Source organism: Gadus morhua, chromosome 15, assembly GCF_902167405.1.
Source record: "Gadus morhua chromosome 15, gadMor3.0, whole genome shotgun sequence".
Classification (NCBI taxonomy): domain Eukaryota; kingdom Metazoa; phylum Chordata; class Actinopteri; order Gadiformes; family Gadidae; genus Gadus; species Gadus morhua.
This window is the reverse complement of record NC_044062.1, coordinates 3,066,152-3,078,651: the sequence shown is the minus strand read 5'-3', so window position 1 is coordinate 3,078,651 and position 12,500 is coordinate 3,066,152. Positions and strand designations below refer to the sequence as shown.

The 12,500-nt window shown below is 43.6% G+C and overlaps 2 protein-coding genes across 4 annotated transcripts in view; one reads left to right on the top strand and one right to left on the bottom strand.

Annotated features, from left to right (window-relative positions):
• Window positions 1–543, bottom strand: part of LOC115559955 (tissue-type plasminogen activator) — a 4,398-nt gene extending 3,855 nt beyond the window's left edge. Inside the window, exon 1 of the mRNA XM_030379185.1 lies at window positions 372–543. The gene's annotated coding sequence lies outside the window, so the exon portion shown is untranslated. The remainder of the gene's footprint in view (window positions 1–371) is intronic.
• A 4,479-nt stretch (window positions 544–5,022) lies between these two features.
• LOC115559953 (inhibitor of nuclear factor kappa-B kinase subunit alpha) overlaps window positions 5,023–12,500 on the top strand; it is a 9,275-nt gene continuing 1,797 nt past the window's right edge. For 2 of the 3 annotated variants that reach the window (XM_030379181.1, XM_030379180.1), the window contains exons 1-19: window positions 5,023–5,161; window positions 5,501–5,623; window positions 5,865–5,959; window positions 6,087–6,204; window positions 6,325–6,394; window positions 6,536–6,624; window positions 7,100–7,189; window positions 7,669–7,793; window positions 7,868–7,975; window positions 8,160–8,295; window positions 9,251–9,451; window positions 10,363–10,465; window positions 10,556–10,679; window positions 11,050–11,201; window positions 11,297–11,422; window positions 11,772–11,833; window positions 11,950–12,059; window positions 12,149–12,198; window positions 12,352–12,460. In XM_030379181.1, the coding sequence (XP_030235041.1) occupies window positions 5,519–5,623; window positions 5,865–5,959; window positions 6,087–6,204; window positions 6,325–6,394; window positions 6,536–6,624; window positions 7,100–7,189; window positions 7,669–7,793; window positions 7,868–7,975; window positions 8,160–8,295; window positions 9,251–9,451; window positions 10,363–10,465; window positions 10,556–10,679; window positions 11,050–11,201; window positions 11,297–11,422; window positions 11,772–11,833; window positions 11,950–12,059; window positions 12,149–12,198; window positions 12,352–12,460 (1,973 nt within the window). In that variant the 5' untranslated portion in view covers window positions 5,023–5,161; window positions 5,501–5,518. The remainder of the gene's footprint in view (window positions 5,162–5,500; window positions 5,624–5,864; window positions 5,960–6,086; window positions 6,205–6,324; window positions 6,395–6,535; window positions 6,625–7,099; window positions 7,190–7,668; window positions 7,794–7,867; window positions 7,976–8,159; window positions 8,296–9,250; window positions 9,452–10,362; window positions 10,466–10,555; window positions 10,680–11,049; window positions 11,202–11,296; window positions 11,423–11,771; window positions 11,834–11,949; window positions 12,060–12,148; window positions 12,199–12,351; window positions 12,461–12,500) is intronic. The other variant, XM_030379182.1, reaches the window with a different exon arrangement.

Here is a 12,500-nt window from a genome sequence, read left to right as displayed (position 1 = left end):
GTAATCTACAGAGTTGGCTGTGGACATGTGCTTGATGAATGAACATGTCAGATTAGCTCCAGTCTATCATGAAACTATCTGCTGAGTGAAACTATGTGCTGTATTTCTGTATGTTCTCAGCCCACACTAAAATATAGCACATGTATGGTAAAGTAAATATAAATAATAAATTAATTAATGCTAAATAAATCATTTTCTTATATAAACAAAATATATACTTATGTCCATGCATATACATACATATGCCAGGTTGGGTTATGCATTCTATAAATACTAGTCTTCAGAGCATGTTCAGATAAACAACTGACCCCCCATGCATACATTAATAATACAGTTAATTTAATCACAAAGTATAAAGAATGACAATATACCTGTACGGTACTTCTGATGTATCTCTTGTTCTGTAAACTGCTATTTGCTTTTGATGTCTTCTGGAAATGGCTTCTAGTGCGCTCTCTGCATAATCTGTTGAATTATGCTAGTTTCTTCTGTCCCGTTCCCACCTGTGCAGATGAAACTCTTTGTCTGAATGTCTTGTCTGTTGGGATTTCAACTTATAAAACCATGGGGCTGTGAGTGGGAGGGGCTTAGGACAACTGCTTATGTTTGAGTGATTCGGAACAGCCACATCAAATAAGGCCTCAACACAACTTTACAAGGGGAAGACGTCATGTCATCTGATTCAGAGCACTTCCGCTGTTGTCTGCCAATTGAATCATGCATTTCCAAAGAAGCCACCATATATGGCCACTTGTTTATGATGACAACATATGCATGGCAAAATATAATTGCATAATAACCATTACACTGTATCAACACAATTATTGTTTAACTGCTTGTACTGTATCTAATAACAAAGTCCTGCAAAAAGGGATTATTCCATTCACAGTGCAGTTCTCTAACTGCATAGTATATGCAGCTGCAGAAACACTTACAAAAGTTCCTGCCAAGTTGATCAGGGTTACTTTTGTTAAATTTTCAGTTTAAAAATTACCTAATGAGATATATTTTTCCTTTTAGATGCTAACGCAATACTTGATTATCATCCAAAAAACCAAGAAAACGGTGGTCGGCCAAGAATCTGCAAAAGCAGCAATGAAATAATTATAATTCAGACACTGGGCCAGACTGTTTATTCAAAAATATCCACAAATGATGGGAACAGAAACCGCGAAACACACTCACAAGAAGGGGAACTTTTGCATTGAAGTCATCAGTCGCTAATCGGCCCAATACAGGAGGTTTTAACATTTCCTCTGGGCTGGACAGGGGATGCCCCGAGAGGCTGTCACTACCTGCCCTCGGGGCTGGTAAAATGTAGGTTGACATATGTAGTGTCGAAAGGGCCGGCCTGTCACAATCATCAAATTAGGAAACATAAAATCCCACGGTGCATGAACACACACAGGTGGTCTATGACTAAGTATTGCTTGGAATGAGCGTTTGAGTGTGTGTTTTTTTGTTTATGAGTGTGTTTGTGTGCACTCGGATGTGAGAGTGTGGGTGTGTGTGTGTGTGTGTGTGTGTGTGTGTGTGTGTGTGTGTGTGTGTGTCTGTGTCTGTGTCTGTGTGTGTTTGTGAGGGTTTGTGTTTGTGTGTGTGTGTTTGTGTGTATATGCAAGAGTGTATGTGAGTTCAGTGTGTGTGGTGTGTGTATCCCTACAACAACACCTAAAACACGAGAGTTAGACGATAATTGGGTCTGTGCTCTTACAGGACCTCAGTCAGATAGGTAAGCATGACCAAGATTACAGGGAGATCAAATGATTAAAAAAATACACATGACAGATACAACTTGAACGCACAACTCAAGGAGCAACTCAAAAAAAAAGAAGCTTTTTTATTTGATGTGAGAACTTTTAGAATACAACTTGAGAACATATGAACATAAGTCTGAATTTGAATGTTTACATTTTCCCACAGAAATCACAGAAAAAATACACAGGAATGCCTGTAGAGTCTTACTTGTATGTTGACAGTGGTAGAACATAATATATACACAACCGTGTCCTGGATGTACACAGAAAAGTATTCACAAAAGTATCAACGGATTAACATATATTCAATAACAGCTGCAAACTTGTGATCCATCATTTACTCCCATGACTCGTTTATACTTGAACCATTTTCCAGGAGGCCTCCAGCTCACCTCGGTAATGACAATCTCTCTGTTCGGTAACCGCAACCTTGCAAGCACGCTCCTTCGCGTAAAAATGTGATGATCAATTTTAGCGATAAATGTGTTGCAATACTTGGGGTCGGAAATCGGGATGGGGGGGATTAACCATTTAAGAATCAGAAGACAAAGCTCTCTAGTCCAGTTGCACCTCTCTGGTTCAAGTCCAGCTGATTCGGTTTCATGCTGGTCAATCAACCCGGGTATGGTTAGATTCACCGATACGTTGAATCTCAACGTTTCTGAACCAAAAATATGTTTCATTTCAACGTTTATCGATACCTTTATATCAACGTAGTGAATTGTAACTTCTCGTGGTGCTTTTACGTTCCCTTTTTCTGTATTTTAAGATTATGGAATTGGTGTCGTCTATTTTCTGGTTAACCCTAAGTATATGTTTTATTACAGATTCAAGCATCTGGAAGGATATATATATGTATATATTTTCTTTACTACTCTATTTCTATTAACCACCGTAAAAGTGCTCTTTACTAATTATCTTTCATCAATTTACTCACTAAATATACATTATTTTAGACGCAGGTAGCTGAGCTTCAGTAAATTGTTTTGTTTTGTTTCTAAATACATTCATTTCGAAAATGCTGACGTCTGTTGAAAATGAGGAAGGAAGAGCATAAAGAGTAAATATACCAGAGACATCACGAGTCTTACTTATGTCATGAGTCATCTCGTTCAAGGTGACATGTATGGGACTGGGTACAATGGGGCGGAACCAGTAGCCTTTGACTGTGAGTGGTTGTCCAGTCCCGAGCCACCATATCCGGACCCCTCCCCCAACGGTCGATATGACATCGTTAGTTACGAGATGCATGTGTTAGCCTGCGTTGTTGACTCATGTATAGCTATAGCTTAAGGCAAATGTGCTACAGGCCCCAATGGGTCCAGGATTTGCTCAAGAATAATTACATTTCTTTTTCAAGAAACTGTTGAAACATTCAGTGTACTGGTCCATTTTAGTGGTATAGTTATAACCTACTAATAGTCAAGTAAAGTACATTTTATATAACAGCTACAGTCTCAAAGGGCTTAACAGGCCAAATATGTTGGACATCCCCACTAGCTAGGGGATGTCCTTCCTTCTCTAAAAACATAGAGAAGGAACGCAAATTGGAGATCTCATGTCTTCTACGATTGCTTAGGAGTGCATTTGGTGCCATAATTGGCGTACCACTTTTAGTATAAGTGAATGGTTAGAAATATAAATGAAGTATTGGCCATGGTCATGAGGTGCTGGTCAGTGAGCTAGCTTAAAGCCGTCAGGTTGGGCGGCCAAGCGCCGGTCACGAGCTCAGCAACGCACTAATACAGGGACAGCATTATGGTGGGATGGGACAGGGTTGACCAGGAACACGTAGGACACCTCTGACCTATGACCTCTCGGCAGTGCTGCAAATGAGGGCTGAGGGATGAAGGCAGGAACTAACTAAGGCCCAGGGATTTATTCACTTTCTTCTTATAATTGTATTTTTGTATTATAATAGTAATAATAAATAATCACACCAATTTGAGTAGACAAGGACTACTACTGCTCTTTAATAACGTCTGTTGAGTTTGTAATGCTGGAAAAGCAAAAATGGAGGAGAGATAAAAAGGGATGAGAGTGGGGTTCCAAAGAGGAAAATAAAAAAAAGTAAAGGAAGCCCTCAATCAGAAGTTACTGTCACAAATGGAAAAATGAACAGGTATCTTTAAACCGTTGCCATCTGGGGCCAGATGTACGCTAAACATAGAGACAGCATCATTACACACATTGATACAAACTTAGGTGAGTAATTTTTGCGTTGGGCAAAATGGCTCATGGTCAAGCGATGCTGAGTTGTTAACCTGTGGTTACAGTAATATCCTCAGTGGTATTTATGAAGCGTTCTGTTATGTTTGAGTTGCCATAGTTGTTAGCTCTGCACTGTTTGCCCAGTTGTTAGGAATCAGTCATTTGGGTTTTGGGCATTTGCTTTGGCAGTGTTTTGCCAACTTATTTCTGCAGGGGACACACCTTCTGAAAATTACAAACCGTGACCCGATTCACAATAGGCATCGCGAGAAGCGCATAATTGTATGTAAATTAACGATCTTGATCCTTATCACTGCCATTCATATATACTAGGACTTTTTTAGCATCAAGTATTGGCAAAAGCACTTTTCAATGAGGGTACATTAACTTACCATTGATTAATAATAGTTCATGCAGTAATAAGAATGTTAACAGATATAGTTAACAGGTGACAGTTTACTCATTTATCATTTACATATTGTGTTGGTGTTTAAAGGATTTCATGTTGACTAAAGTAATGGTAAATATAAAAGCAGCACATTAATAAAAAAACGCTAATTTAATTTACATTTTTATTCGGTTAGGAGTCTAGAAGCAGAGTTCTGCATTAGTTTGAGGCTTTTCGTAGTGGAGCTCGGTAAACAAGAGTACTGTGCATTACCGTACTTCAATATAGTCTACACTCTAGACTACAAAAGCGTGGATTAGTAGCCTTTTATAAAGTAAATTACTCATGCGTGTTTTAAAAACTGCACGCAGTGCGCCATCTAGTGAACAAAATTGCCCCTCGTTGCCGGACAAGCATTAAACTACGTTTTTTTATGCAGACATCAGAATCATTTTAATAGACTAATAACAAAGTAGTAATTATGTTTTGTGTAAACCGATATGGCGTTTGGTGTGTACGTAGTTTGGGCGTGATCGGCAGGGATTAAGAGAAAACCCCAATCTCGTACTGCCCGCTTGTCGTAGTCATGTGACCGCTGATCTCCAAACAATAACGCAGCCAAGACTGCAGGCATGCTGCTTATCCTGGTTACATATGCATCTCCCACGCATTCACGCATGCGTAGTGCGTCTGTTCGAAGTAAATAGTACTTTCACTTTGTGGACGATGTTGATGCAATTTGGCCAGGGGATTTCAATGTATAATAACAGTAATGAAAGTTGAATGGGACTAAACTGACTGATTGGTAAGTTTGAAAGGCTCAAGCCTTCACAGTTTGTTTCCCTGTTTAACATCTAAAAGTATCGAAGAACTCAAAGGGAAAAGAAAACCAGGCATAGAGCCCAATGCACAACACCCATGGATATCTTATTTCACACATGGATTCAAGTAGGCGAACTAGCAACTACATAATAACATGCATATTACGTTCCAATAACGTATACACAACTTTTTAAACACTTTATTTACGTCTTTATTAGACTGTTCGATTTGTGTATGCCCGCCCCATGCACGGATTGTGGTTGATCGCTATCATCCTAAACGTTGACCCAATGCTCACAGAATGGTTGTTATCTTTTTCCAGGTCTACCAAGTAGAGAACATGGAGAGAGCTGCCCTCAGACAGACCCAGCAGTGCGGTCCCTGGGAGATGAAGGAGCGGCTAGGAACAGGAGGATTCGGCCATGTGAACCTCTACCAACATCTAGTAAGTAGGCCTACATTCCACATGTGGAATTTAGGGGTTGCGTTGTTGAAAAAAACATTGTTATTCAGCACTTTTATGAATTGTTATAGTTACACTTTTAGTTTCAGGCTATGATTACCTCGCATGTAAGTGGCTATTGATAAAAGCGTCAGCTGAATTACGTAATGTTAAAATTGTGTGTCCTTTATTTATTGTTTATCTATTCCTTATTTGTACATGTTTTATGTGTTTCTTGGAATAGGAGACGGGAGACAAGATTGCTTTGAAACTTTGCCGCCTAGAATTGAACCAAAAGAACAAAGATCGCTGGAGCAGAGAGATACAAATAATGAAAAAGTAATTATGGCTTGTGTCCCTCCCATTTTTGATAGGCCAGCATGCGGACAATATGTATACAAATAGTGGACTACGGAACAAACTAAACTAAACTGTTTCATGTGTATCAACAAATCTCCAACCGCAGGCTGAGTCATGTGAACGTAGTGGAAGCAAGAGAAGTTCCATTAGAACTGAGTTCCATCGGACTTAATGACCTACCACTACTGGCCATGGAGTACTGCTCCAAAGGAGATCTACGCAAGGTAGGCTACAACTGCATACACCACTCATTAGAATTGTAGGGATGGGGTTTCTGTTATCTATGTGTTACACATATTTTAAAGGTTTCCAGATGAAAGTCTAAAAATGAATTCTTCTTGCAGATGCTCAACAAGCCAGAAAATTGTTGTGGGCTTAAGGAAAGTGAGGTTCTCTCACTGCTCAGTGACATAGGTGTGTTTTTTAATTCTTCCACACGCGTCAAATTGAAATAGCAAAGCTGGTTGCCGTGTGTAGCTGACAGTTGCGCGAGGATGATATCTAACGGCATACGCAGCAATGGTAATGATGTTGCCTTCTGCCTAACTCACACAGGTTCTGGTATCCGGTACCTCCACGCCAACAAGATCATCCACCGAGACCTCAAGCCAGAGAACATAGTCCTTCAGGATGTCAGGGGGAAGGTGCGCTCTCCTTATCCTACATAAGCATATGGTCCATGGACCTGCTCTGTGCCTGTTCTCATTTACATTTACATTTACATTTAGGGCATTTAGCAGACGCTTTTATCCAAAGCGACTTACAATAAGTACATTTGTCATAAGAAGTGCAACAATATATCGCTGTCGGTACAGAAAGGATGTTCATAGAACCAAGTGCAAGTACAACAATCGCTAGGCTAACCAATTCCTCGTGTTACAGCCATGATAGCAGCTACTGCAGTTGCTACACAGTTAAGTACTATGATACCATACAACACAATACAATGCAATACAGTGTGCAATGGTGGCCAGAAGGGGGGGGGGAGGGTGGCTATGCAGAGTCGAGGTGGACTCTGAACAGGTGAGTCTTGAGTCTTTTTCAGAAGATAGTGAGCGACTCTGCAGTCCTGCGGTCCTCATTGCGGTTCTTGTGTGTGCTTGATGTTTTTGACCACAGCTCGTCCACAAAATCATTGATCTGGGCTATGCAAAGGACCTGGACCAGGGTAGCCTCTGCACATCTTTTGTCGGTACTCTGCAGTATCTGGTAAGCATCTTGGCAAATATGTCTGGTTTAATGCGAACTGAGGCTCTAAGCCAATGGTCACCATCCTTTGGCTTTCGGTGGACCACTTAATTGTCATCAAGCCCTGAAGTGGACCATCTCCTATGCAAAAGGTCAAAAGTAAATAAATACTGAGACAAGCAAAGAGTGCCAGCAGCCCCATGATATACAATCGTTAAAGCAGAAAAGGCCAAGGCCAGTTGGAAACTGTGGAAAGATAAGTCAGCAATGCTGCTAATGCGTGTTTAAGTGTTTATTTAGCAAACAAGGCCCTCAGGTCCCCGAATCCTCCAATTCACTCTCTCTTTTTATTTTCTCCTCCTTACAGAACAATACAGAACAATTATCGCTTGAGTTTTTTCTATTGTACATTTCCAGAAATAAAACCTGTGTGTGCCACAGTTTGTAAAACCCCTGGCCTAAGCAAACCAGCCCTTAAAATTGTCTTTTATGTTTTTCAGGCTCCAGAGCTCTTTGAGAACAAGCCCTACACGGTGACTGTTGATTACTGGAGTTTCGGGACGATGATATTTGAGTGCGTGTGTGGCTTTCGGCCCTTTCTACACCACATGCAGCCTGTTCAGTGGTGAGGACGCTACACGCCACTACTTCCTCTCACGGTTACGTTGGGAGTTTATTAACTTTTGATGTGTCTTTTAGGACGAGCAAAGTGAAGAATAAAGGTCCTAAAGATATCATGGCTGTCGAGGACATGAATGGGGAAGTCAGGTTCTCGACACACCTTCCCTATCCGAACAACCTCAGCAGGTGCCCTTGCAAATCCGTCCTAGTTTTCGTGAGACATTGGGTACAAATGTTTCCAAAACGCCTCACTCATGAGTGTGTGTGTGTGTGTGTGTGTGTGTGTGTGTGTGTGTGTGTGTGTGTGTGTGTGTGTGTGTGTGTGTGTGTGTGTGTGTGTGTGTGTGTGTGTGTGTGTGTGTGTGTGTAGACCCTTACTGGAGCCTGTCGAGTCCCTTCTGCAGATGATGCTCCTGTGGGACCCTGCTACCCGAGGAGGGGGCACAGACCCGGAGAGCAACCATCCCTGCTTTTACACTACATTACACAATATCCTCAGCATGAAGGTGAACACTCTGGCGCTTCTCAAGAGACCCAAAGCACACATTATGCATGTATGCGTCATTACATTACGATCGATACGTCATGAAGAAAGTCCTAGCAACTGGAGGGTCGCTGGATCAATCCTCGGTTCGTCCAACCTCGAGCGAGATGCTTAGATACTTCTCTCTCTCTCCTTCCGCCATGCCGGTTCTCTCCTTGCATGTTTTGACACCGCCGCCGCTGTCCAAACGCGTCCATGCATGGCTGGATGTGGGATTAGATTCAGCGGTGCGGCGCTTTGAGTGGACGCTGATGTTCAACACTTTGTGAACACAGTAGCTGTGTTCGAAATCGCTCCCTATCACGGATATAGTGCACTATATAGGGTGCTCGCCATTTTGTAGTGGTGTTCGAATTCTCAGTGGTTACTTTCATGCACTTAAAATACCCAAAATTTGAGTGTACATACGATGTACCCTACATGTTACTCCTGTATACCACAATGCAATGCGGTCGTGTTTTTCTGGAGGAGAAAAATAAGCTGAATAACCGCGAAAACGAATACATTTAATGATGGAGTCTCCGGCTGACTTAATAAGTCTCCGGCTTTCGTTTAGAAATGTCAACAATTTATTTGGGATTTAACATAGAAATTTGACATTCAAAATTAATATAAAAAACCTTAATCAAGGAAACGTAACATTCAACATCAATACAACCTCCAGCGTTCCTCGTGAGTGCCCGGTTTGTTTACATGATGTGGGCGCATCTGTCTGCGTCCCAAAAAAATACCCGGCACATTTACCGACGCAAATGACATTTAGAAACGTTCAGTGTAGTGTCCGAATTCTCGTTTGTTCGTTCCCTACGTAGCGCACTATATCATGAACACTATATAGGGAATAGTGAGTGAGTGAATAGGAAACGATTTCGAACACAGCTCGTTTCTTCTCCCCCCCCCCCCCCCCCCCCACCAAGGTGATCCACGTGCTGGACATGACGTCGGCCCAGCTACACTCCATAGTGCTGGGCCCCGAGGAGAGTCTGCACTCCCTGCAGCAGCGGCTGGAGACCCACACCCACTCACACGTCCCCCCCCGCAGCCAGGAGCTGCTCCTGGAGACGGGCGTGTCGCTGGACCCCCGCTGGCCCCCCGCCCACTGCCTCCCAGAGGGACTGGTACGTTTGGACCTGAGGTCATTGAGCGATTAAGTTATCCTTTTTTGTCCCTTTTTTCAGGGGGGAAATTCTGTCTCTGCTTTTAACCCCTTCCGGGAGCCGGTGAACACATGGGGGGGTACACCGGCACACCCCTCCGGGTGTGCCGGTGTACCCCCCCATGTGTTCACCGGTGGGCTGCCGCAGTGCAGCGCCCGGAGAGCAGGTGGGGGTTGCAGGTGCTTTTGCTCGAGGGCGCCACATCCGTGGATGAGGCCGTAGGAGGGTACTACACTACTACTCCCCCCCCCCCCCCCCCCCCCCCCCGTCCACATTTTATTTTTGCCTACCGGTCGGGATTCGAATTCGTCTATGCGCTAGTTGCCATAATATGAGAATCCACATCAATTACAGATGCGCGTGAGCTGCACACGGCTACTGTGTAACAAGCACGATCTTAAAGTTACGGTGAATACACCATTATCTGGCGATACTGAAAACGATGGTTGGGACGTGACCTACTTTTTAGAGCAGTTGCACCAACACTGAGGCCACACAACTTGACGAGCAGCTGGCAGCGGGCGTGATCCTCCCGTAGCGCTGAACAGCTGGTTGTTTGAATAAAAGATGCAAAACATATTTTGCATCTATGATAATATATTTAGCGCCCAAATGATCTGCTGAATTGGACAGCAGGGCTTAACATGTCCACAGAGCTGGTAGTTGGCAACTATTCGTGGCACGATCGTGGCACCCTACACTGTCTATTCTCAATGGCCCCTGGTGTGTGCCCCACATATTCAGCCAAGCGGCGTATCTTCTTATCAGAACATCTTCTTATGGTCATGTGGTGTGGACCCCGGGTCGTCTCTAGACAACACACAGAGGCCACCTCATGCCCAATGGCTCACTGTGGGTGCTGTTCTCCACAGGCCGGCTGGGACCGGTCCATAGTGTACCTCTTCGACAAGAGCCTGACCAAGTACTGCGGCCCGCTTACCGCCCGACCTCTGCCTGACAGCGTCAACTTCATAGGTGAGCGGTGTGCTCTGACCTCGAGCTCCTCCTACTGCTGATGCTGTCGCCGTCGCGGTCATTGGCGTGATGCTCTGTGGTCCGTTACAGTGCGAGAGACCAAGACCCAGCTGCCACTCGCCGCGCTGAGGAAGGTGTGGGGAGAGGCGGTCAGCTACATCTGTGGGCTGAAGCAGGACTACGTCCGGCTGTACGGGGGGCGGGAGGCCGCCATGTAGGTGAACCCGCACCGCACACGCGTGGTCGAGCCATGTCGCAGATCGGATTCAATCTTTCAAATGATCAAGTACATGCTGTGTGATCTTAACTCGATTCAGGGTTCATTAGAAAAAGCGAAGCCATCTGTTTGTAACCATTTTTGACGAAATCACTACTTTCTTGTGTAGGGCGGTAGTTTATTATATTATAGCACACAAAGAATCAGAACTCAAAAGTTTTTAAAATCTGGTTTGGAAGGTGTGTCTAAAAGTGTTAAACCCTATCATGGGGAGACACACAGACACACTGACTGCACACAAACACAAATGTTGACTTGAAATCCGAAATAAGATCATGCATCTCTCTATGTTCTTGTGTGGGTTTAGGAGGAGTCTGCTACATTACAACACAAACCTAACGCACCACAAGAACATGCTGTTCTCACAGTCCCAGCAGCTCAGAGCCAAACTGGCCTTCTTCAAAATCAGCATCCAGAACGACCTGGAGCTCTACTCTGAGCAAAGACACACAGGCATTTGTGAGTACGCTTTAGGCTGTTGTTGTTGCCACAGTAATGGGTCTACTGTTTACTATTTAACTATTTAGTCACTAAGCCGATACTTTTATCCAAAGCAACTCTGAGCAAAGACACACAGGGCATCTATGAGTACACTTTAGGCCATTGGTTCTCAAAGTGTGGCCCGCGGGCCAATGGCGGCCCGCAGAAACATTCCTGGCGGCCCGCAATGACATACAGATGTAAGTAAAAAAATAAATAAAACAAAATTGATTTATTTTTTCTTTTGGTGGCCCTTAGTCAAATTCTGGGTTCCTAAATTGGCCCTCAGCTGTCAAAACTTTGAGATCCCGTGCTTTAGGCTGTTGTTGTTGCCCCAGTAATGGGTCTACTATTTACTATTCAACTATTTAGTCACTAAGCCGATACTTTTATCCAAAGCCACTGCTTGTAAAAATTATGCATATTAGATCTCAGGATGCCCACAGGTAGGCTGTGAAACTTTGGATCCGAACCCAGAACCTCTCATCTGGAAGTCTAACCATGTGGCTCTCCTGTATCCGTCTCTTTCTGGTGGAACTGTCTCACCAGCTTCAGAGAAGATGCTGAAGACCTGGAATGAAAACGAAGAGAAGGCTGCTGCGTTTACACAGGTGGGAAGTTATCCATGGTGACCACAATATATACACTGAACGTTCCTACCGTGACTCCAAGGTAGGGGATGGTAAGTGATACCGTGGGTCTGTATCTCTACTGTTTCCTTCTGTAGGTGGCTGAGGTCGGTTATCTGGATGAAGAGATTGTCTCTCTGCACTGTGAGATTGTGGAGTTGAGGAGAAGTCCATTCGCTCGCAGTCAAGGAGACGTTATGGGACAGCTGTCAGTATTTCAGTATTCTGTAGAAACTGTAATATTCTCCAATGGATGAATAAGCGCGTTCATGTTTCACTGTTTGTTTTCTCTTCCAGGGAGGAGAAAGCGATTGAACTCTACAAGCAACTGAAAGCCAAATGCAAAAGTTAGTGTGAAATATGTACGGTATAACCTTTTAAAGGTGTTTTGTGCACATCTGTGGACTGTGTACCTGTGTACCTGTGTGTGTATGTAACTGATTGTCTTGCCATGGCTCTGGTGGATTTAATTAACGACGGGTTTTGTATATTCTGTGCAGGTCCTGACCCGCCACACGGTTACAGCGATAGCTCCGAGATGGTGAAGGCTATTCTTCAGACAGTTCAGAACCAGGACCGGGTCTTGAAGGACTTATACACTCACCTGAGGTACTCCTTAAGCAGAGTGAAGGACAGCAACATTTTTATC